The sequence below is a fragment of the Vicugna pacos genome, chromosome 15, assembly GCF_048564905.1.
Source record: "Vicugna pacos chromosome 15, VicPac4, whole genome shotgun sequence".
In the NCBI taxonomy this organism is placed as follows: domain Eukaryota; kingdom Metazoa; phylum Chordata; class Mammalia; order Artiodactyla; family Camelidae; genus Vicugna; species Vicugna pacos.
Genome location: NC_133001.1, coordinates 30,631,545 through 30,656,836, shown reverse-complemented (window position 1 = coordinate 30,656,836; position 25,292 = coordinate 30,631,545). Strand labels below are relative to the sequence as shown.

General features: G+C 43.3%; 1 protein-coding gene across 2 annotated transcripts in view; it reads right to left on the bottom strand.

The window, feature by feature from the left end:
• Window positions 1-25,292, bottom strand: part of THADA (THADA armadillo repeat containing) — a 285,411-nt gene that overhangs the window by 73,150 nt on the left and 186,969 nt on the right. For both annotated transcript variants that reach the window (XM_072937807.1, XM_072937808.1), the window contains exon 30: window positions 14,675-14,790. In XM_072937807.1, coding sequence (XP_072793908.1) covers window positions 14,675-14,790 — 116 coding nt within the window. The remainder of the gene's footprint in view (window positions 1-14,674; window positions 14,791-25,292) is intronic.

The following is a 25,292-nucleotide window of genomic DNA, read 5'->3' as shown; positions in this document are numbered from 1 at the left end:
AATATCATGGAGGAGGGGTCCGGAAACATGGAAGGATCTGGCCAGTGAATGGACAGAAGGAATTCCAGGCCAGAGAGTTCACTAGAGCAGATACAAAGGTGGGAAAATGCTTGCCACATGCCGGGAAGAATGAAGACCAGAAAATCAAATGGGTGCAGCTGACAAGCTCGATGGCTTAGAACCTGGGTCTTGAGTCCCAGCTGGGGCCCACTGCAGCCCATCACGAGCGCCTCCTCTACTCTGGGCTCCCACGCGGGCTCACTCCTCCACAGATCGCCTCTGTTCTCGTCATAACAATGACCAAGCACTAGCTGCCTCTTACTGCGGAGCAAGCAGGGGAGTTCATGAAGCAGTATCCTGGGGTCCACCTCCAGGCCTGAAGGAGGCTGTAAAGAAGGAAACCAGAAAAAGAAAGGGAAAGGAGGCGGGGAGAAGGCAGGTGAGCAGGGGTGCTGGGGCAGGGGGAAGAGAGGGAGCGGGAAAGCAGTAGAAGAGGGAGAGGAGAAGAGTGTAATGTTCCCATGCCCTGCCACGGTCCCCTTGCTTGTCCAGCCACACCATGTCCTGGATTTAAAACTCACTTCAAAGCCTGTCATGCAGGAAACCTTTCCTGACTAACCATCAGAAAACAGCCCCTGAGGACAGTCTGAAGGGCCGATTTGATGGGATTATTTCCTTGACCTTCCTTTGGTCTCCCAGAGATCCCGCTGGCCATCTTTGTAGTCTGAGGCAGTGTGAGACCCTGCGATGGAACAGCCCGCAGACCAGACGCCACCTCTCCTTACATTTGGTTCTAAAAGGAAGAGCTGCTGTGGTTAGGAGCCAGGAGGTTACTGTTTTGATGCAGGCCGCATTAAGTCATATAAACGTGGAAGTGTAAATGAAATAAATAAAAGGAGCCCGGCTCTCCCTTCTGATTTCCATTTTTACCACAGCCCCCAGCCAAGCAACCATCACATGGCATTCTTGGAGAAACAACAGGGGATCTGTTTAAACCAAAATGCCAAACGGTCATGAATTGCAGAATATATATTTTTAAACAAGTAATTTTCCCCCACTGTAAAATCCAGAACTCAGATCTGCATGCGGGGCCAGCTGGCAGCAGCATGCAGGGCCTGGCTGGCTACCCGGGACTGCTCGTTTACCTTGCCCTCCCCTAGGGGAGGGGAGGCGGGTGACGGCAGAGCTGCATTTTTATGGTATGTTCCAACTTCCATCCAGCCTTTCTTGGTATGGAGCTTTGCAAGTGTTTATACTCACACCCACACATATAAGCTGCCCCATAGGCCTCCTACTTGGATTTTCCTTTTAAAGTGAAGCCATCTTCACGCCCTGCTCTGGTGATTGACCAATCTGTATGGAATTCTTACCAAGTTGCCACGCACAAAGCAAGAGACCATGAGCTGTGAGTCTGTCCAGAAAGAGACCAAACATCCCAGCCATGTGCTACAGAGCACATGGGGCTGCCCCTGGAAAGACAGCTTTTGTTCCTGAGCGATGGAATCTGTGAAAACAGAGGGCCTTAACCACTTTACCAGACAGTCTGCACAAGGCCCTGGCCTACCTCTAAGTTCAGGGTCCAACCACAGCCACCTCTGCTTCGCTGGGTGTGCCGCTGCTCGGGAGGGAGCCCACGAGCTCAATGCCAAGGCTTTGCCTCTCCCTCCACGAAGGCTCACCTGACTTTTCAGAGGTCCCCCCGGGGAGCCTCCTACACCCCCAGCGGCCCTCATATTTTTCCATCTTTCTATTAGGCATCTTTTTCTCATTAATGTACTAACACTCAAGTAATGTGTAGAGAATGAGGAAAAAGAGACCTTGTGTGGGGCATGGGATTTGTTCAAAGCCTGAAGAAATCGTTTTAGAGGGTGTATGTTTTTTATTCCTTTTATGAGAGATGTGTGTTTCCCCCGCTCTGTGACTTGTTTAAAAGTAAAGTTTAATATGCTGCCGGAGAAATTGCTGGTTAATAACTTAATAAGCAATGTGCTAGGAATTATGGGAGAAAAGTAGTATCCAGGAAAGCTTTTATTATACAGTTTGGGGCTTGGAGGATATATAGCTATAGTTATTATATAAAATGTTAACACAAGTCTCTTTTCTTTTCAAACCATACTTTCTCCCTAGAATCATAAAAAAAGGATGTATGAGTGAGGTGAATGAAAGCTTCTAGAAGCTGCATGAGAAGCTGCATGTAGGTCACAGGGGAGAATTTCTAACAGCACCGTGCTAATGTGAACTTGGCAAAGCACATGCCTGGAAATTGGCCTGGGCAATAATAACAATAATATCAATTGCATTTTATTAAAAGTTTTGTCTTCAAAAATATTCTTATTTTATCTTCATAAAATTCTTAAGGGAGAAGAAAAATAGACATTATTATTCCCACTTTTGTAAATCAACAAAGTAGCTCACGTAGCTCAAGTGACCTACCCCAGATATCAGGGCAAAAACCAAGAATAGAATCAAGGTTTTCTGGACAAATTGTATCTAGGTGTCCCAGACACAATCAGATGAAAAGTGAGACACTGTGCCGAACAACTAGAGTATTTTGGTTTGCAGCCACACGCTCTGGTGTTGTGCCCTGGTAGCCAGTCTAGGGAAGAGCAAGGTTCCAAGCACAGCTGTTCCCGTGAAGGTCAACATAAAAGCCTGGTTTCAAGATGGCCAATGACGTTGATAAAGACTTAATCATCTGGGGGGAGGGTACAGCTCAAGTGGTAGAGCGCATGCTTAGCATACACAAGGTCTTGGGTTCAATCCCCAGTATCTCCTCCAAAACTAAATAAGTTAACCTAATTTAATTTCAGTTTTAGTAAACTAAATAAGTAACCCCCCCAAGACTTATCTAACAATAAATATTCCCTATATTTACTTAGCTCTTTTTATACTTGCCTACCCATTACTCACCACGTCCTCCCCTACCCTCATCTATTTCCCATTTTAGAGCTTCCAACTTAACAGATAAAAGCGGAGGCCCAAAGAAGTTAAGAGGCCAGACATCACTGGCTAGCAGCTGAGTAGGGGCCAGGACCCTCGAGTGGACCCCGCCTCCCCTCCACCTCAGTGGGGTGCGTTCACAGCTAGAGCCTTTTCTCTTCACCCAGCGCCGCTCAGAGTGACTCTCCCCGTGGTCACGTAGAACACAGGGCCTTTGGGCTGGTGAGGGTCCCTTCCGGCTCAAAGGGGAATATGTTCCTCAGTGCATGTGGAAAGCTCTTTCCAGAGGCCTGCAGGCCAGGCCAACCACTGAGGAAGCCTGGGCATCACTGGCAGCTGAGGGGACGAAGGATGGTGCAGCTTCAGAAGGTCTCTCTCAAAGCTGCTCCCTTGGCCCATTCATGTAAGACCTGCCCACATGCCCCACAAGCCATTCGAGGGCCGGCCTGAAGCCTGGTCACACAGGACAAATGTACCAGAGCTGAGGACACAGGAGCAGGAAGCTGAGTGAGGCCTACAGAAGTGCTCCCAACAGGTCTGAGAAAACCAGCCCTGAAGTTACTGACTTCAGTTAAAGGCACCGCCTCCAGACGATCACTGCTGAAAACGACCCAGAGGAATGAACGTATCTACTTACTAGCACTTGGTAACACGTTAGCATGGTCTGTTGGTACTACCAAGCAGCAGCCAGCCAGATGAAAGTGGATTTCTGAGGAAAGGATCTAGAAATCATAAATTTTGATGGCAAGAAAGTTTAGTGCATGGGGCCCCGCCCAAGGAGGACAGCCTGTCAGAAAGGGCCTTGGGCAGCCCAGGGGCCTGAGGTAACAGTATTTTCTATGAGGATGATCAGGTTGCAGCAGAGGAAGCAGGTGGATCAGAAACAAAAATCAAATGTGCTGTTAACGCCCCTAATCTGGGCTATCTTCAGAGCCAGACACATCTGTCAAGTAGGGAGAAGTCACCTGCTCCCTTGTGTCTGTTTCCCCATCTATAAATATTGGTTTGGATTAGATCCTTGTTTTGAAACAGGGATTCAGGGTGCTCTTCTTAGTCCCTTTGGGGGCTCCCAATGGCTGAGAAGCTCTGTGGGTGGGCCTCCAGGCCCCCATCTCAACTTGCACCATATTTGCCATCTCTATTATCTTGAACATCTTGAACTTCCACTTAAGCTTCTGTTTGAAGAAAGGATTCCACTGGATTAGATGATCTCTAAGTTCCCTTTCCTGCTATAAACTCCGTGGTTCTACAGTCCTCGTAGCAATGCTGGGCAGACAATAGCCATGCAGTCTAAAATGCACACAAGCAGCATCTCTGTTCCCGTTACTAGCTGCCCAGGCAGGCAACAGGGGCTTCCAGGTGCCAGCCGGAGCTGGTCAGTTGCTACTAGGGAGCTTTTATTAACCTCCAGGAGGGCTGGGAATTTTGCTGATCATTGAGGGAGGCTGGAAAGATTTAACATACTCCTCAGTGTATCTCTTGTGCACAGAGACAGCAGCCTATTTACCAGTGTAAGCCTGAGCTTACTGACTTCCTATGAACTCTTGGATCAGACCCAAATTCCTCTGGCTGACATTTAAGGCCTGCCATGACTGGTCTCTTATCAAATCTTGCACTGCTCTCCAAACACACCATGTCTTCTTCGGCTCTATCCCCTCGCTGGTCCACAATACATCACACGCATCCTCCCCAGCATGCCACTGCACATGCTGTCCGCCATCTTGACCTGCTCCTTTCCCACCACTTTTGGTGTTTCCGAATCACACCCATGCTCGAAGACCCAGTTCAAATACCTAACTCCCCTTGAAAGCCTTCCCTGGCTATCTCAGTCCACACTTTTTCCTGAATTCTTATACTTATTATATGTACTACAGAACTAGAATTCTGTATGAATGTCACCGTTGGTTGTTTCCCATGGATAAGCTCTTTTCAACTAGACTGGCTCATAACTAAACTCTGACAAGACAGATTCCATTTTATATGCCTAAAGTGGTCCCCATGATGCTGAGCATCGTGACTAAGATCCCTTCCTTTGTACTTGGGCAATGAGACCTTCACAACTTACTTAGCAACATAGGCTCTATATGAGTATAAACTCACTTGATCTCCTATCGATTTAACATTATCTACCAGTTAAATCTCACCTAGTCTTTAAAGACTTCTCCCTTCTCCTAGGAGACTTCCTCAACATTCCAACCCCCACTAGCTGGCTCCTGTAATACACTTTGACCTCATTCCAGCATTTATCAAATTCTTCCTTGTTTACAGTTAATTAAATCCATACCTGTCTTATTCACGTGGTTTTTGAAATAGGGACAATATCATTCATCTCTATATTCCCCACTGTGCCTCCGACACTGCCTTCTTTGTACTATGTGTGAATCTGAATTGGCTTGGATTAATTAGGAATGGCTCAGTGAAGGTAACCAGGGTGCTCATTTACTCAAATGATGGAACATGTCACATTCTAGGGGAAACCCCCCCCCACTATATTAGAGTTTTACATAATATTATGAAAACGTGCTGAGGCCATTTAAAACCTGCATCCCTTGCAAGCTGGGCAATGATAACGTTACCTGAATCTTCCAATAGCAATACCCCAAGAAGCCAACGTCTACATGTGGAGCAAGATGGAGATTCTGAGCCCTTTATCAAACTAACTACCATCTCCAGGTTAGGTTTGCAGATTTCCATATTTAAAAAGTAGAAAGTTGGGGGTTGAATTCTTGATGTGCAGTTGCATAAAAGAACTATTTTTATTTCTCACTGTAACATGAAGAAGCTTTGATCTCGGGCAACTTGCTCAAAGGCTCATTTTAACACACTGATCACTTCTGACTGCTTTTACCTGACTGGCTTCCATAAGCTCAGCCTGTCAACAAGAAATACCTCCTATATTCTCAAGCTTCACTTCTTAAACAGCTTTTTCCTTTAAGACTTGACATATTTTTAAAAGGAAAAGCTAATCAAGAAAATGTTTTTCACCTTGTCCATTGGTTTGGGTTGAAATGTACTAACTTAATGTTTCTCTCTGTTTTTAAAAAATACAAACAGGATCTCATCCCGAGATATCATGACCTTGAACATTCCTGAGAAGTCTGAAAGGGAAGCAAACAAATGTCAACACGCTTGGGTCTAAAATACACCAACTTCATTTCTCTCATCATTCAAATATGCACGAGGCTCAGAGAGACTTTGAATAGGCTGAGCTGGGGGATTAAAGAAGGGTCCCGATGAGAATCTCCCTCCCCGGTAAAATCTGGAGGTTGAAAGAAAAGCAGTTAAAAAGGGGTGGGGGAGTACTGGGAAAACTTTTATTCTGAAAAAAAGAAAAGGAGCATAGAAGAGACAAACCAAAAGCAAGCCCAACCCCCAGCAATGCCTGGAAACTTGCTATGTAAGTAACCATCCCTGTTAAGACTTGCTTCCCTTAAAGTTTTGGCAGGGACCACAAATGATAGCCTTAAAATGCCACATGATCATCCGAGTATTTTAACAATCCATCTCAGCTGGACTCGTTTCAGCAGCATGGGAGTGCAACGCAACCTGCAACTGTGGCAAAGGACTGAGGCCCCTCCGAGGAGTTGTGAAAGAAGGACCTCTTCCTTGGGGAGGGAACCAGTCCAGGCGGCATGAGGGAATTGGGAGGAACTAAGGGACAGTGGGAAAATGCAATTGGACCTAAATCCCAGGATTTCTGCCTGGGAAGTGTAGTCTCTCGTGTGAATAAATCTGGTGGTTAGAAAATAAATGCTGTCTTCAGCTGTAAAGCAAAACAGAACCCTAAACCAGGACTTCTGCAGCTGGCCACAGACCCCCCTGGGGCAGAACTGGGATTGTCACACAAAAGCAAGCCCTAGCTTTGTCTCTATAAGCACATTTTCCTTACATACTTAAATCCCAGGCCTTCAAGGAGCATACCATCTCGGCTTAGTGGGGTCCAGTAAGAATGAAGGAAAATGGGGAGAACAGATTAGAGTATGGATAAGGGGTGGACAGGGAAGGAGATACAGCAGCGACTGGAAGTTTAAGTACCAGGGAGATGGAGGAGTGAATAGGGGGTGTCAGGAGCACTGGTGGGAAGCTGCATAGGGGAGTGGATGGGTCATTCAGTTAATACTTTCTGCAAATAAGAATTACCTTGGGGTAACATACCATTAGGTCCAGCATGAAGAGGAGGTCCACAACAAACATAAGCTCCTTCCATCACCTCTTCCCCAATCAGCACTGTTTTATTCAAACATTTATTTCCCAAGTTTGCTTTCCTAGTGACCTTGGGACCTGCTCTTGTATTCCTGAGAGCCTGTTTTTCCCACCAGAATATCAGCCTGTTATTTTCAAGATGATAAATATGCACTGCATGTCAACAAAGCCTGCGTCCTACCCCAGGCACTGAGTCCATTAGGATGGCTGCCCGAATCAGGGAGTGTGGATTCCCTACAGAGAGCACTGGGGCCAGGTGGTCCCTCAGTGCAGGTCATCCCAGGTGGATAGGGAAAGAATTCTGGGCTTACTCCTTCCGTAGCCTCAGCCTCTCCTATGGCTCCAGGCGCCAATCATAAGCCCTGAGACTGAGGGTGTAGAGGTGGGAGTATTTCAGGGGAGGCAGCAGGATGATCATGGTGGCTGACTCTCTGACCCCTGAGCTTCAAAACAGGTACTGTCTCTCAGAACCAGCAGTATCAAAATCACCTCAGAGTTTGTCAGAAAAGCAGAATCTCAGGCTCCACTCCAGACCGACTGAATGGGAGCTGCATTTTTTTTTTTGGGAGCCTTCATTTTAAGGAGACCCCCCCAAAATGACTCGTGTGCACCTTAAGGTCTGAGAAGCACTGTTGTAGACAATGCTTAAGATACCACCATTCAAATCCCTGATACAAAAACACTGGATAGATGGAGGCAACGTTGTCCAGTAGAAAGAGCCTGACAAGGAGCGGGGAGTTAAGCCCTGAACAAACATTAGTTATTGTCAGGTAGTTGTACCTGGTCTGCTGCGTGAAAATGGGCAAATCCCCTGACCTCTCTGGGCTGCACTTTCCCAAATGCGTGGGGATAGGAGGGGACTACAATAAACTTGATGACTCTTTCTAGGTCTGTGATTCTATTTGTCAAGACCCTGTTCTGTTGTCCTCTCTACACTGAAGTAGGGATTTTAATAAGTAGTTGCTATATTTAACATAGGTTGGCATACAGCACGGCTTAATAAATATTTGTTGAGTGAAGTGATACAAGTGTAGTCTATTCTATTTAAGCGTCACCACAAAAAATGAAAATACGCCATGAGCTTCCAGGACAACCAACCACACCAGAGTATCAAGTTTAAATGGCACTTCTGAGGGCAACTGACCTGTCTTGCTACGGTAGCTTTTAAGCAAACCAACCCCAGAAATTTGCTCTTATGTGAAACTACACAATGGCAAGGACCCTCACTCTGGCACGCCCGTGGAGCTGAATTTTCATGGTTACATCTCCTGGGCAGCAGGCTGGAGGAACAGTCATTCCCTCTTTCTTGACTCAATCTCTGGCAATTGGAAGAACTGCCAACAGTCAGAAGAAAAATACAAGTGCCCTCTAGCATGCCTGCTCCTCCTTCACCCTCTCCCTTAAGGAGCTGGGAGGCACAAGAATACACAGGAAAACATCAGCAGTTCTCAGTCTGATGGCATTTTAGAATCTCCTGGAGAGTTATAAAACTACCAGTGCTTGGGTCAGACCTTCAACCAAAAAATCAGAAATTCTGGAGGTGAGGACTGTAGCCATTGGCACTAAGAACTACTGCCTGGAGTGAAAACTCACCATCGGTCAGTCTGGTACTTCACAAATGCCAGTGCCAAGAGTCACAGACTTCTCATGTGGGAGCTGGGCAGGCTACCTCATGAGGGCAGTGGCTGGGAGGAGACAGCAGGCAAGTACAGAGAGTGTGTGCTGTCGAGAGAGGGAGGCCAATACCTAGCAGCCACGTGGGAATCCGAGCCTGGTGATGCCAGAACTTCTGGCTTTTCAGAAGAAGCTGGGAATCCTAATCTACTGTGAAATTTACTGATTTTTAAATGCCAGTAACTGATTTTTAAATATATATATATTTATATATATTTATATATATAAACACATATATATTTAAACCCTGCTCGAGTCAAACAAAACATGCCTATGGCCAATTTAATCCAATGCATTGTCAGTGTGACCCTCTGGTTGAGAGTGCATAGTATACCAGACCTGAGCACCGCTCTGTGGAGAGCCCAGGGGAAGTTCCTTAACTAAGTTGAGTCAATAAAATGCTAACATATGGCAGCTTCTGTGCTGAAATGTAGGAAGTGAAAACTGAAGGGAAAAAAAAAACCCAAAACAAAAAAACAACAACAAAAAACCATACTCATTGGACGTATCTGTTAATTCATGCCAAGCTGAAATGCTGACTGCACCAGCTTTGTCTCCCTAATTGTTTTCACCGTAGAAAAGCAGATTTGCTGATATTAAGCGAGATTTGAGAAAAGTTAATGAAATAATATTTACAAATCTCCTAAAACAGAGCTTGGCACACAGAAGGCATCCAAAAAGCAAAAATTTCCTTCATCTAATTTTTAAGATCTTAGTTAAAATTCTGGTGGAGGTGTCCTGAGCACTGTTGGTGGGAAGATGAACCGACACAACTCTTCTGGAAATCAATATGGCAAAGATCAAAAAATTCTCCTATCCTCTTAACTTATTTTATGCCTGGAAATAAAATCTTAGGCAATAACCCACAATCACACAGAACCTCTCTCTCTTTCTCTTACACACACACACACACACACACACAGATTTTCACTGGAATGTTATTTATGACATTAAAAAACGGGAAAGAAACTGAATGGCCAGCAATGGAACAATGGTAAGGTAAACCTAATGACTGATTATTCAGGTGACAGAAATATGTTACCTTTAACAAACGATTTTTCAAAGTTTTTTTTCTTAATACAAAAATGGGCAAAAGCATTGTATTTTTAGAGATGTAAAAATCGTAAAACTAGAAAGAAAAGCAAAGAAATAATTATCATAAAAAGTTAGGATAATGATAACCTCTGAGGAATGACAGAGTACAAAGGGTTTTTGTTTTTGTTTGTAATGGAGGTACTGGGGATTGAATCCAGGACCTGTGCGTGCTAAAAGCACATGTTCTACCACTGAGTTATACCAAACCCCCAAGGTTTTTTGGGTTTTTTTTGTAATGTTTGCCATTAAAATTTTGTTTTAATTATGATAAAGTAAAGTATAAAGTTTCCATCTTAATTAACCATTCTAAGTGCACAGTGCAGGAGTTCAGGAGTGTTAAGTACATTTACACTGTTGTATCATCAACCTCCAGAACTCTTTTTCATCTTATAAAACTAAAACTCTGTTAGTTGAACACTAACCCTTTAGCTCCCTTCCCCCCAGCCCCTGGCAACCACCATTCCACTTTCCATCCCAGTGAATTTGACTACTCTAGGAACCTTACATAAGTAGATCACATAGTCTTTGTCTTTTATGATTGGCTTATTTCACTTAGCACAATGTCTTCCAGGTTCATCCATGTTATACTGTGTTCTAGAATTGCCTTCATTTTCAAGGCTGAATAATATTCTATTGTCCATATATACCACATTTTGTTTACCCATTCATCCATCAATGGATATTTGGGTTACTTCTATCTTTTGGCTATTGTGAATAATGCAACTAGAACACATACAACTATCTCTTTAAGACTGCTTTCAATTCATTTGGGTCTATTCTCACAAGTGGAATTGCTGGGTCACATGGTCATTCTATTTTTAATTTTTTGAGGAAACACCATACTATTTTCCATAGCAGCTACACCATAAAGAGTTTTTAATAATAAGAGCAAACACTTTCATGATACTGTTAAGTGGGAAAAGTAAGCTATAATTTACATACATACAGCATAATCTCAATACATTAAAAAAAAAGCTTAGGAAAAAAGATTAAGTGGCTGCAGCATACATAAAACTGTTAACCAATAGTAGTGAGTTCCACTGGATGTTGGTAAGAGTAGACTTATATTCTCTTCTTTTCTCTAACTTTCTATGATAAGTAGACACTACACTGGCAGTCAGAAAAAAGGGGGGGTGGGAATTCAGTAGGACATTTTTCTTCCTGGTTATCACATCATCCATCGCACGGAGTCTGATAGTCCATATAGTTCACCACATTTACTAAAAGGAAACACACACACAGTTTTTTCCTTTTATAACCAAAGGCAACGCTAGATAACCAAACTGATTTCTAAAAAATTTTAAGCCCCAAATAATAGTAATTCCAACTCTCCGTCAAAGTAAATAAATCTTTTCTCGTCTTACTCTTACTTGACAGGGCTTTTTACAAGTTCTTCCTTTCCAGGCAGGGCCTGTGATCCAGCTGGACAGCAGAGCTGGAATCTGCACTCAGCAAGGGTAGCAGACCAGGCCATGAGCGGGACTGAGACGACTTCCTCTTCGATGGTGCCCACGGCCAGCGTCTCCAGGCCAGCAGCTGACCCCTATTCTCACTTAGTTTCTGGCCTAGGTCAGCTTAGTTTTCCTTCAGTATTTCGGAAACTGCCTTTGCACCAGGAGAGAGACAGTAAACTGGATTGAGGAGAGAGGGATGGAGGAATAAGGGGAAGGAAGGGACTTGAAGGATTAATGAGCTGATTTCCATAAAGGCTCTGACATCTCGGAATGAAAAGCGGCCTGTAAGAGCAGAAGTCCAGTCCTCTGCTCAGGCTGTGTTGCCAGCTGGCCATTCATCACCAAAAATTCCCCAGCAAATCCATGCCCATTGCTTAATCACCTCATATAAATCCCTATTAATCTCGCAAAGTCAAAACACAAATATATGACAAAAGTCTTTATTTTATGTGCCCTCAATTTCAGGGTCAAAACTTTAAAAACTGAATTGGTCATCCAATGGCTCCAATGAATTTTTTTTAACCTTTTTTTTTCAGAATTAAAGAACAAATAAATGACACCTTCACTGATGTTTTTGTACTTACTGGACTGAATAAACTCAAGCTAATGATCAAATAAACTGAAGAAGGAAAAAGGTGTTGGTGCTAAAATTTAAACCAACTTTTTTTTTTTGCAGTAACATTAATGTTTCATCACTATATTTAAAAGATACAGAAAATCCTTAGTAGGCACAAAGGAACATTTATTCCTCTTTCATTTGTAAATTGCTAGGGACATAAAGGAGCCTCTTTGCAGCAGCAGAGTTTGGAACACCCAGCACTGCGATGCCTTTCAGGGAAAAAAGGCAGATGAGAATGTGAAGAGGCACTGCTAGGACCCAGAAGGGCTCATCTGAGCCTGGGACTCCCAGCGCCAACAAACACCTCCTGGGACAACACTCTCAGAGGACCTCAAGGACAGGGCAGGCATGTGACAGGCTGAGGCTTCATCACTTACATCCGATTCTATACTTTCCTATTCAGGAACCTCAAGGTTATCCTGTCAGTGATGTGGATAATCCAGAAAAACTGACACGTGGCTTTGGGAAGGAAGCACTGTGCTCTGGCCATGTGTTTTCCTCCCAAACTCTATTCCAGGCTCTGAACACATCCTGATTAATATGGTAAAAGTGTGTTGGGGAGCAAGAGGAAGCCTCGCGTTACAGACCACCCATGGAGTATAAAGTTCACACTTGGATAATAAAGAGTTGACTGAGCTGGAAACATAAAAGTGGCTTTCCTAGACTCTGGGCAAGGAAGGTGGAAACCAAACCGGGCGAATTTCAGTGATTCATGCCTTTGTTTTCTAGAGCTGGAAAATCATGGAGAAAAATCAGAGCGCGGGAAGAGGCAGATGATGATGATGAAAAGACTGGTTAGAAAATTAAATTGTAACAGGGACCACAGGGAAAGCCAGGAGGACTTCTCTGGGTGAAGAGGAGGCTGGTGGCTCCTCTGTCACCCACCTTTAGGTGCTGCACAGCACGAAGGTTCATTCAGACGGTTGGCCTGTTACTCCGTCTCCTCCTTCCCACGGACTTCCCTGACTTAGGAAGCCAGCAGATGATGAATTTCTATAAGACCCATCAAAGACTAGCAAACTAAGGGGGCAGAAATCCCTTCCTTTAAGAACAAGAGATTTGCCAGCCCTGGATGGAAGCAGGTCTTCCAGTAGGTTGGATTTCCTGACTTCCTGATCCCCAGAAACAATAGCGAGGAGGATCTGGTCTGCTAATTGGTAAACAGATGAGAGCACAAATGTGATCACAATTCTCTGTTCCCCTAAAAAAGGCATCTTGGGAAGTTGTCTAAAAGCCTCACAAAAGGCAAATGGTTCTGGGCTCAGGGAAGCAGTTTATGGTCAATCAACTCCTACTCTCTAAATAAAAGAGAGAAAACAAAAATTGGACTGAAAATGAGAGGCTAACCATCACTTGACTGGTATTTCAGACACTAGAGAATTTCTCCAGCAGTATCCTTGGCCAAAGCCATAGGTACTAAGACAGACATGGACACTCTTGTTTCCACCCACTGAGAAATTCTTCACTGGCTCCCTTTTACCTAAAGGTTTCCTTTAGGACCTTTCACCGTGTGGCTTTCTAGTATCTCCTCAGCCCCATTCTCTGCCACATGTACCTTATACTGGTTCAATGTCAACCCCCTCCCCTGCCCTGACCCCACTAACCCCTGCCTCTCCTCTGGGCATCCCCTGTACCTCCTACACACACTGGTTATCATACTCACCGCATTCAATGAAAATTATTTATTTACACATCCTTCTCACCTCCTGGATGGGAGCTCCTTGAAGGCAGGACTAGTCCCTTCTCTACCATGGCATCCCTAACACAAAGGCTGTCACGTAGCCTATGCTCAACAAGACCTTGTTGATAACACTGATCTGTGGGCTGCACACTGCCCACTGTTTGCCTGCCTTACAAGTGGGGAGCCCAGCAAAAGTGAACACAAGCACATTTTTTGAAAAATAAAAATAGGCTGCCATGTTAGACAACCAAGATACTAATTCTTAATCAAAGGTGATATACTCCACTGGACCCGCTCCTGGACTTACAGAGGACACCACGGGGGGCAGGAGGCCCTGGCAGTGATGCTGTCCTAGCAATATTAAGTCCTGAGACACAGATTTTGAACCCAGTATTACAGGGAAGACTCCCTGTGTATTCGAGAGAAATGGAGAAAATCTTTTTGCTCCATCTTTCATACAGCAAATGTTCTAAGTTCTAGCAAAAAGTTATAATAACAAGGATGAAATAAAAATATGTGTCTGCCTGCCTTTGCCTTGCTTATTTAAGCTACTCTACTACCATCTAAAAAGGCAACTTCCATGTCTTTTTCTTATTCACCTGCGCTGGGCCCCTTTGAGCCTGCTTAAATCTTACACCAGTCTCTCATCTCCAAGTTGCCACCGCACTTAATAGTTTGTACCACATGATTTAGTCAATTACTGCCTTTCATTGATACACGGTCTAACACAGGCCTGGCCACATAGCAGGTATTCATGAAAACAAGCTGATTGGTGGACAGATAAAAAGCCATATTAAATGCCCCCCTAGCCACACAGCAGTTTCAGAAAAACTGTCAGGAATATATTTTTCTTTCTTTACCACAACCCAAAGTTCTGAAAAGATAAATACTCCAGTAAGTTTAGAAAACTCATGCCAGTGACTTAAAACTCCCCCAACTAGAAACAGCATTTCTCCAATGTATTCCTAACCCCTGATAACTTGTTGCTTGTGTGGGGTTTTAACATACCTCTTGGCCAGCCAGAGTTTGGCTTTGGTACAAGCTGCGACGTCAGCCAGCTCCTGCTGAAAGTATGTATTCATTCTGTATTTGGAGTCTGAGAAGGCTTGTAACAAATGAAAAACCTAAACCAAAAAAAGAGAAAAAGCAATATCCTGCTGTGAAAATATATTTTTCCTCAATGTTCAGTTCCTCCCTTTTAGGTTTCCTCAAAATATTCCCCAAAGAAAACAGACACCTGCAAACTGTGGCTCTGGTCTCTCTGCAGAAAAGCATGTTAGTTTTGGAGGACGCATCTAGTGGTGAGAAACCTACATCTTTAATTCATACCTGTGCTCTGGGTTCCCTGCACGAATCCAGAAAAAGGTGACTGCTCTGTGACCAAACAGTCATTTGATACAAGAGCTTTTTAGTTACAAACAACCTAAAGGTGATGCCAGCAAAAAAATGCAAACATCTTTCTCTATCTTAGCAGTCTCATATAAAAAAAAATGTGCTTTTAAAGACAAAATCTTACTACATAGGAGAAATCAATTGTCTGCATGCCTAACCTGGTTTACACATCGGGGTTTATTAGAAGGCTTGGCTACAGAAGCAGACCAAAGTGATGCTTGCCTTTGCAAATACTGGACAGTGATGTTTGTAAACGATTTAGACTTTTTAGATCTTTGCTGAGATGCCAGGAACGGCATGTGAACACAGCCCACCTTCTTACTCTTACATGACATTATATATTAGAATTAGGCAGAGAAAGACAAATCCTACTGTATCTCTCAAGCTGCCTATATTTAGAACAAAGGCTACAATTCAGCAAACACACACAGGCTGTGTGCGTGTGTACATGTGCGTGTGTATTAGCACGCACACGTAGATGTGTCCTGGAGTCACTCAGTGATGACATCAACAGGGCCTTTGTGAGAAGTAGAAACCTGCAGCAGAGAAGGGAAGTGGACAAGGGCATAAATGAGATCCTCTGACCCTAGCTAGTGTCAAGGAAAAAGACACATGTCAGAGAAATCCTTCTGTTTATCTAAATCAAGAGGAGGAGGAGCATGGAGCAAAGCAAGTACAGATAAACACAGCCAGAACTTTGAAAGTCTATTTTTTTAAACTTTTTTTTTATTGAGTTATAGTCATTTTACAATGTTGTGTCAAATTCCAGTGCAGAGCACAATTTTTCAGTTATACATGAACATACATGTATTCATTGTCACATTTTTTTTCGCTGTGAGCTACCACAAGATCTCATATATATTTCTCTGTGCTATACAGTATAATCTTGTTTACCTATTCTGCATATGCCTGTCAGTATCTACAAATTTTGAAATCCCAGTCTGTCCCTTCCCACTCCCTGCCCCCTTGGCAACCACAAGTTTGTATTCTATGTCTGTGAGTTTGTTTCTGTTTTGTATTTATATTCTTTTTTTTTTTTTAGATTCCACATATGAGTGATCTCATATGGTATTTTTCTTTCTCTTTCTGGCTTACTTCACTTAGAATGACATTCTCCAGGAACATCCATGTTGCTGCAAATGGCGTTATGTCATTGTTTTTATGGCTGAGTAGTATTCCATTGTATAAATATACCACACCTTCTTTATCGAGTTGAAAGTCTATTTTAATCGTTGGTTTGCTTTCTTTCCCTACTGTAGCCTTTATCGGAGCTGATTCTTCCTAAGCAACATGATTCAACTTTTTCTTTTCTTTCTCTGCTGTCAATGAGGGGCATCACTGAGAGTTAAATATGGAAGGATGTTATGAGAAAAAGCAAGAGGCTAACTAAAAGAGATCCAGTGCCGACAGATCCTAAATGGGTATAAGCTGGCAGGTGTTCCCAGGTCAGAGATCTACTGTACGCTGAGCACATTTTCTTTAGAGTCAAAATAAATTGATTACTTTATTACATGTAACTGCCACTTAAAATTTTTTTTCCTAAACAGAAGTAATCGTGTAGGAGAAGGCACACAAGTCCCAATGGATGTGGAGACTGAAAAAGCTTTCTCTAATAATGGATCTGTTATTTCAGAAGCAACAGATCAAATATCACTCCTTCACCACACCCCCACAGGGACCCAAACCGCCCGTCGTGAAGTCTGGAGAAATGGGTCTGGCTGGGGCTTCTGTTCTTCTGTGGTGACTGCCAGAGCGAAAAAATTACCTCCCTCTGCCCGAATCCCCACCATCCTGAAAGAGTTGGCAGAGTCACTGGGCCTTGCTTTACTTTCCTCCACAGCTGCACAAAACCAACCACCAGGGCTTTTCATGGTGTCACAGGATTGTAATTAATCAGCAGACACCAGCAAAATACAGGACTCTGGAATTTACTTGTAAAGAAAGCTGTGAGATTTTCAAACGTCTCTCATTTAGAAGTAATCACTTCAAAAATAACTCCTGATGGATGTTTAAACTTAGTCCTATATTTGCTCACCTTACTTGGCAAAAACAAGGCTGTTTTTGAAACGCTTGGTAACTCTGGTTTATGAACATTGGCCTACAGGTCCATCAATTCTGTCACCTTGGGCACAAACCAGACAACAATTGTGATTCTGGTTATTCAGCAGGAACGGAGTGATCTATTTACACGGGACAAATGGAGGGGGAGGTACACTTAGAAGAACCCTGGTGGAAATAAGCATGTAGGAGAGAGAGCAATAGACGTGAAAGACAGGGTCAGAGATGTCAAGGAAAACAGAGAGCAGGAGAGGAGAGGGAAGAGAGAGGACAGAGGGAGGGGAGAGGAAAGAAAAGTCTTGTAAGCAAATGTCTGAAGCAGGTTATTACGTTTGAGATAAATTTTTCCTTTAAGATTACTGATGAGAATATCTGAATACATGACTACCCTCAGATGACGTTTAGTGTTGGGTTTAAGCCCCTCAAGAAAAGTGAGGTCATCTTTGCGTGAAGTCCAGAAGGGAGGCCAGGCCTCTGGAACTCGAGTCCGAGGTCAGGTCTGGGAGCTCCAGGTAGCTGCGAGGAAGGATCACTGACCCAGCAGCTCTGGAAGGATGGCAGGGGCGAGGCAACTCTCCTCTTTCCCCAGCTTTCCTAAAGTTGTGGTCCAGAAGAACTTTTGGGCAAAGAGTGTGGTCAAGCCCAGGCCTGGGATAATTTGGAAACAGCCTATAATACAGGTTTGCACTGAACCAAACACAGAGAAACCCGAAGCCGCCAAGGCTGAGGATGGTGACTAACTGAATGCACGGGAGAACTCTGAGCAGCTCAGTGTCTCTTTAGGCGTCCCAAATTGGCAACAGGATTCAAGCACTCAATCCCTAAGTATTTATTAAACAACTGTTATTACCAGGCACTGCCTTAGGGGCTGCAGTGGAGAACAAAGAGAATCCTTGCTTTCCTGCGGCTTACAGTCTAGTCGTGGACAAGCAAACCCCTGACTCTGCCTGGCGGGGATTTATGACCTGCACGACAGCACTGCCATCACTTTGCTCTCATGCTTGACCTCACCCTCCACCAGGTCCAGCGCATAGCAGGAATTCAACGAGTATTTGCTGAACTGATGTCAATGTCTGGTGCCTCTTCCTACATTAACTCTGCCTTTAGGACACACCCCCATGGGTTTGGTGAGCTGCTGTAGGTGCTCCTCACTCCAGTGGAGTTCTCATCCAGAGGGGAGAGTGGGGAGGCTAGATTAGTAGGAAGAATGCAGCTTTGTGAGAGGGAGTGGGAGGAGTACAGACTTTGGAGCCAGGCGGACTTGTGTGGAAACCCAGTTACTGGCTGTGGGGCTTTGGGCGACTTGTTAACCCCAGTTTCCCCACAGTAAAGAGTGCAATAATATCCATCTATCTGACAGGACTCTAGAGAGATTTCAAAGGACATATACAGCATTTGGCACACACTAGGCACCTGATCAAAACGTGAGTTCTCTTCCTTTTCCTTTTTCTGTCTCCTCCCTCCTTTTCAGCCCCCATTCCAAAAATAAACAGTCGGAGAAGGCTTTGCAGGAAGAGTGATATTCATATTTGGCCTTGAAGAGAATCTTGCCAGAATTGGGGGAAGAATATGCAAGCAGAGAAAACTGAATTATTAAAAAGTGTTAAAGAATCCAATACTGGTATTGCCAACAAAGAAAAGTGAACCTTAATGTAAATTATGGACTTCAGTTAATAACAGTGTGTCAATACTGCTTCATTCATTTTACCAAACATACCCCTCTAATGCACAATTTTTTTAAACTTTTTTTTTTAACAGGAGTACTGGGAATTGAACCCAGGACCTCGTGCATGCTAAGCACATGCTCTACCACTGAGCTATACTCTCCTGTAAATGCACAATATTAATAATAGGAGAAAACTGGGGCGAGGGGGTAGAGAAGAAAGGAATATATGGGAACTCTTTGTACTATCTGCTCATTTTTCTGTAAATCCAAAATTGTTCTAAAAAAAATACCCATTTAGTGAAAGAAAAATATTGGGACGGCTCAGGGAACAGCAAATAGCTGCGTGTTAACAAGAGCATAGTCAGGGTGTGTGCAGGACGGCAGGAGACATAGCTGGGGAGAAGGTCAGGTCAGATGGAGAAGGATCTTAAAGGAGCATCAAGGAATGTGTACTCTGTTCTGCACATGGTCAAGACCTCTTCAGAAACAGCGCTTATGTGATCAGATCTGGAATTCGGAAAGAAAAGGCCAGGGGCAGGGTGGAGGCTGGACTAGAAGGGGCAGAGTGAGTGAGACCACTGCCGGTCTAGACAAAAGGTGCCGAGGCTTGAAACCAGAGCCCGAAAACCAAGAGGTACCCATGGACCAAAAGTGGCAGCAGATGTTTCATTTGGCCTACACCATGTTTTTAAATCGTCATTTATGAATTGGGAGATTTCATGTCAAAATCATCCTAATGTCTAAACTCTTCTCAAAGTCAGAAGAGCTGACGATCGTGGGCCCACTCTCCTGCAGGGCCTCAGTCACCTGGCTGGGGCTGCCCCTGAGAGAGGTGCACACTCTGGCTCACCACCGTCCCCGCTGTTGCCTATCACTCACCGCCACTAAGTCAATGTCATTTATCACTGGTTTTTTTTTTTAACTTATGGAGAATTGAGAGGAAAATGAAAATGAAATCTACATCAAGTCTGAAAATAGGATGGACCGAGAGGGCCACATGTTTATACCCATCCCCGTGTTCACTTACCTGCCTGGCCTAGGCAGGACTCTGATTTTGTGACCACCCCCCACCCCACCCCAATCGAAACTATGGCAGCAGTGTAACGGAGAGGAATAGAGAGGGACAGATACATTTGAGAGATGTTTTGGAGGCTGAAGAAGCAGGATTTGGCAACTGCTTTAGACATGCAGTTGAGGGTCAGTAAAGAGAACTTAACGCAGGAAGCTGGTGATTGAGGGCCATGCTGCAAGGCAGGAATCAAAAGAAAATGCGGCAGTTTGGGTAATGAGGGAGGGAGAGTTAGTGAGTTTGGTCAGGACTATCCGTGTGAGGCTTGCTCTGGTTAGGATAATTTATCTTGCAAATCAGGAATTCTTTTGAGAGTGAAAAAGAGCTCTATTAATAATCACACTGGGACAGACTGAGACAGTTGGTGACCTCGCTACAGCAGGCCCTTTGGAGAAAGGTTAGAGTGGACTTAGAGGTTTATGAATTCAGCAAAAGAACACTTTATTGACTCAAGATAGTTGTGACCCGTAAATTACCTACAAATTAAAAATAAAATTGTGACCCGGTCAGAAAGAGACAAAAAGCACACACAAAACAACCAAGTGCAAACCAACAGCATCACCCATGACTCTCACAGGCCTGGGATTTCCCAGGGCTGGGTACTCACGCCCTCCCCCGCGGAGGGAGTGTCAGGAAGCAGCTAGATTGGGCTGGGACTTCTTACCCTTGAGATGCCAGCCTTAATGAAACTCCTGGAGGATCGAAGAAAAGTCTGGAGAACAGTCACCCTCTGTCCACCCCCATCCCCACTCAAAACACAGAGAGACTGAGGGGAGCCCCCGAGCATCTGTGTAAAGCATGAGTTCCATTCTGGCAGCTTTGAATCTTAAAAGCGACTTGGCAGAGCAAATGTAATGCTCTTTGAATAAATGCCACAGGCCTAAAAAGAGTCATGAGGCAGATCCCTGAAAAAACCTGCACTGCTCCAGTAAAATATGTCTGGTTTACGCGGCTGGGCTACAATAGTGACTTGTGTTAGACAAGATGAAGATGATATATGGCTGTTTGGGAATGCAACACTGAGATGGGTTTTCCTCTTCACCAAGCATGGCTTCCAGGCAATTTTCCCCCCTTATAAAATCAACAGCAGCTGAGCTCCAGAAACCAGCAGGATCCAGCAATAACAGGACCTGGCTAGGCAGGCCATGAAAATGGACAACTCCGGTGAGAAAAGGGATGTTCATTTCAGAGGTCAGATATAAATGAGGTGAATGTATTGTAATCACGAATAATCCCCAACTCGAAAGATCACCAAATCTATCCCTGTCTGCAACTATGTTTCCTTAAAACTCAAGTCTGATCTTTTGTAGCGTGCAGACTGGGGGCGAAGACTTCTGCCCCTATCACATTCAGCCAAGTATAAAATTTCGGCATCTGCTGGTTGGCCTCCTAGCCTTCTCCCCGCGCTGCTCCAACCCCCACAGCTAAGTCAGAGCCACATTTTTCCAAGCTCAGTGTTTACACAGGATTTTATTTCGGCTGGTAAAACATCTGTATTTTTTCAGGGACTTAAATAAATGATCTATGCCGGGAATGTACAGTATAGGGTGATGTCAGGCCCCCGTTTCTTCTCGACTCACTGGGCAGAACAGGCAAACATTGTTTCAGCCCGTAGATGGGAATGTGAATATTTATCCTGTCGACTTAATTCATACAAACAGAACTAAAGGCAGGCAGGCAGAAGTATTTTATGGCTTTAAGGCAGACTGGAGGGGGTGGGGTGGTGAGAAGAGGATGGCTGAAGAAGGAATCTAAACTTTCTAAATTACAGAAACATGCCTAATCATATAACTGCTGGGAAACGGATACAGCAGAAATTATTTAAAAGGGGGATTGTGTTCATCTGTACGTGTGTGTGTGTGTGTGTGTGTGTGTGTGTGTTGCGGCGGGGGGACGAGGGAGTTGGGAAAGTGAGAGAGAAGAGTTCTCTAATTTATATGCCATTTCTAGTCAATGGTTTAGGATTTAATTTTCTGCTTCAGGCATATTAATCTTCTCAACTAAAACACAGGCTTCGGAGGAGCATCCTTCTTGCCTCTGACTTCCATGGCGCAGAGCACAGTGCTTGATGGGTACACGCACCTGCCTGCATCATCTGTACAGAGAGCTCAACATACTCGTCTTTGTTACCAGCCTTGGAGGGTCACTGTGTGGACTGGAGGCATGACTCTGGGATACTGCTCATCCCTACAAGAAAGAGCTTAGTGGGCATGTGCCACCCATGGCTACCTTCCAATCTGACACCACGTTGGAGGGCAGGCAAGGAAGTGGTTACTCCCCAAAACCTCACTCTGTTTATTAGATGAGAACAGATCCTCAGAAAGGTCTTCGTAAATTCCCAAACGGTGACTCTAGCTGTGTTGCGTTGCTGCTGCTAGGAAAAGGATGCTAACTACAAAATGTGATTACTTCCTAGCGGACTCTGGCTTGGGCAGTAGGGCACGGATCTCTTTAAGGACTAAAATGTACAAAAACACAAAGACTGCAGGAACTGGAAATTCACTTTGCGTCTCAAATGAATCCCCTCCTTTCTAGTAACATTCCCACTGTTCTAGCTCAGGAACCAAAAGACTTTACACCCAGATGATGAAAACAATTTAACTGACTGGTCTCTGCCTCCAAAACTTATTTCACACATGGCTGCAGAAAACTTTTCCTAAACTCAAGCCCTGATTGTATCACTGTCAAATTCAAAATCCTTTAAAGTTTTCCAAAGTCTTAAAATAATTTGGTGGGCACTGAAGACTCAACCTACCTTTGTGGTTTCACCCCCTACTTCATGCACCTATTATGTGACCACAAGGGATGATCTCCCATTTCTGACAATGCTTTTCTGTCCAGGATGTTCCTTCCATTTCTACCCCCACATTCTCCAGCTCTGCCTATTGAAATTTCATTCATACTGTAAGGTCCAGCTTAAACACCACCTCCTCCATAAAACATTCCTTAACTTTCATCAACCACCTCCCCTCCCCACCCTAAGACTTTCCCTACTCAGTGCTCAGCAGTTTACTTCATTTGATTTCTTTTTCTTTCTTTTTTTAATGTTTTAAATCTTGTCATCATGGTTATCAATCTACAATTTCCTTTTCCTGGAGTATAGCTCATTGAAGAAAAGGACTGTGTCCTGTTCTCCACAGCCCCTAGACTCCAGGGATATACAGCTTTGTCTGGCAGAAAGAGAGACTCAGCCAACAGAGCATTTATTGATTTGGAATTCCACCATGCCCCCTTGCCGGGGGTGGCAGGAATAGAACCTGTATTTGCAGCAGCAGCTGGGGTGCAAAAGCCACCTGTCTAAACTCTCTGCACACTCTCTGGTTGGGGGGAAATACACAGTAGTAATAAGACAGTGAGTATACATTTGTTTTGGGTCATCTCTGGCCTCGTGCTGTAAATTTTATAATGCAGTCCCGAAACCCAGACAAAGCGTCAAGGGTCCTGAGTTGTTGCGTGAGGGCAAAGCTTAGAAAGTGATGTCAAAGGCAGTCAATCTTAATCCAACATACAAACAAAGCCTTGATTATAAAGAATTAATAATTTACAAAACACTGATATAATTTCTCTTCTAACTAAAGAGTTTCCTTCTAGCTTTAGAATGCAGACACATTTCTGAAAAGCTATGTATAACATTTTCCAAATTATAAATTATGTATTTGCAAAATAAATCCCAGTCTAAAATCTTTAGGAGAAGCTTTATTGTACTTGTTTACTTATCTTTTCTACATACCTGGATCCTCAAACTACGGAGTTTCCTTAAAGACAATACTGAGAGAACAATAAGGAACTCTCTGATACAGCAAAACTCATTAATGAAAAATAAAACAGATAATTTGTTCAGTCAAGACAGTTAATTTTAAAGCAATACAAAAGGAGGGAAATTGGTGGTGGTATTAATGAAAATTAGTCATGAATCACTCATTGAAGCTGAGTGGTGGGTATATGGGATTCATTATATTATTCTGCCTACATTTGTGTTTATTTACATTTTTTATAATAAAAGTTAAAAAAAGGTTTAGAGAGGGAGAGAAGGGAAAGAGAAAATGTATGTAAAATGAATGCAAAAAAAAGATGTATTTATAACATTAACTGGACATAAGAGCTGAAATCTTCTGTATAGCAAAAATTACTAGGAATATTCAAAAGTACAAGCAAACCAGGGCTAAAATATTGGCTAATTCCCCTAAGGAACAAAGCTCTTGCAAATTAATAACAAAAATGAAAATAATTGAATGAAATACGGCAGGGAGTTACAAACTTTCTCCATTCATAGCACCCTTAGCACCTCAATAATCTTTTCATGGTGCCTGTAGGCTAAAAGAAATACCTAACAGTTCCATTTATTAAGTAGTTAGGTCCAAACAACCTAATAAGTATTTTTGCCCTAACAACTTAGGAACTGTTTGAAAAAATAATACACATAAGTTGAAAGAAAAAATATTTTTATTTCATTCTTTAATAACCACAATTACTTACTAATGGGATGTGTGTGCCTATTGGATACTTCATAACTTCCCAAGCCTTGGAATTGCTGGACTCCACCACCCTCATTCCTGTTCCACATTGATTTTCTCATGGTACTAGCTCTTTATTACAGCAACTAGTGAACACTCAACTTTGCAAAGACATATAGCATCATCGAAAGGAATGCAGTGTGAGCTAATGTTGATAACTGTACATTACTTTAAGCGAGTGGTTCACGTAGTATCGCACAGATGGCAAGTGTCACTGTCCTTTCCCCCCCAAATTTAAAATATCCCACAGTGCTTTGGCACACACTTTGGGAACTGCAAATGTTTAGGAAAGAATATAAACAAGTAATTCACAGATGAAACACAAATATCCAATAAACATACGAAGACATGTTTAATTTCATTAATGTTTAAGGAAGGGCAATTAAAACAATGAATTTTAAAAGGAAAAAAACCCCATTAATCTGTGGAGAATTGTTTTTTAAAGGGTAGGATGCAACTAATATTTCAGTAAGGAAACTGACATTCTCATTCATCATTGGTGGGAGTAGAAATTGTTAGACGCTTTTTGGGGGTAACTAGCAGGGCCAAGTCCTTGTACATACGATGTAATTCTATACAAATGTTTTCCCGGATGTTAGACAAAGCAGCAACTTGGAAGTGTAGCAGTTGCTATTAAAATGGAAAACATGTACTTCCTTCAATTTTGCAATACCCACTTCTAGGAATTTATCTCACAGAAACACTTACAGGTGTGGGACAAAAATACAGATGCCCAAGAATGATCATAAGCAGTACTTACTATAACAGGAAAATTTAGAAACAACCAATACAGGACCAGTTGAAAAACTATGGGATATTCCTACAAGTATCCTATCATATATAGCTGAGCTGTACATTTATTCAAAAATAATGTTGTAGATACACATGGACTGACATGAAAATATCTCTAAGACATACTGATAAGTG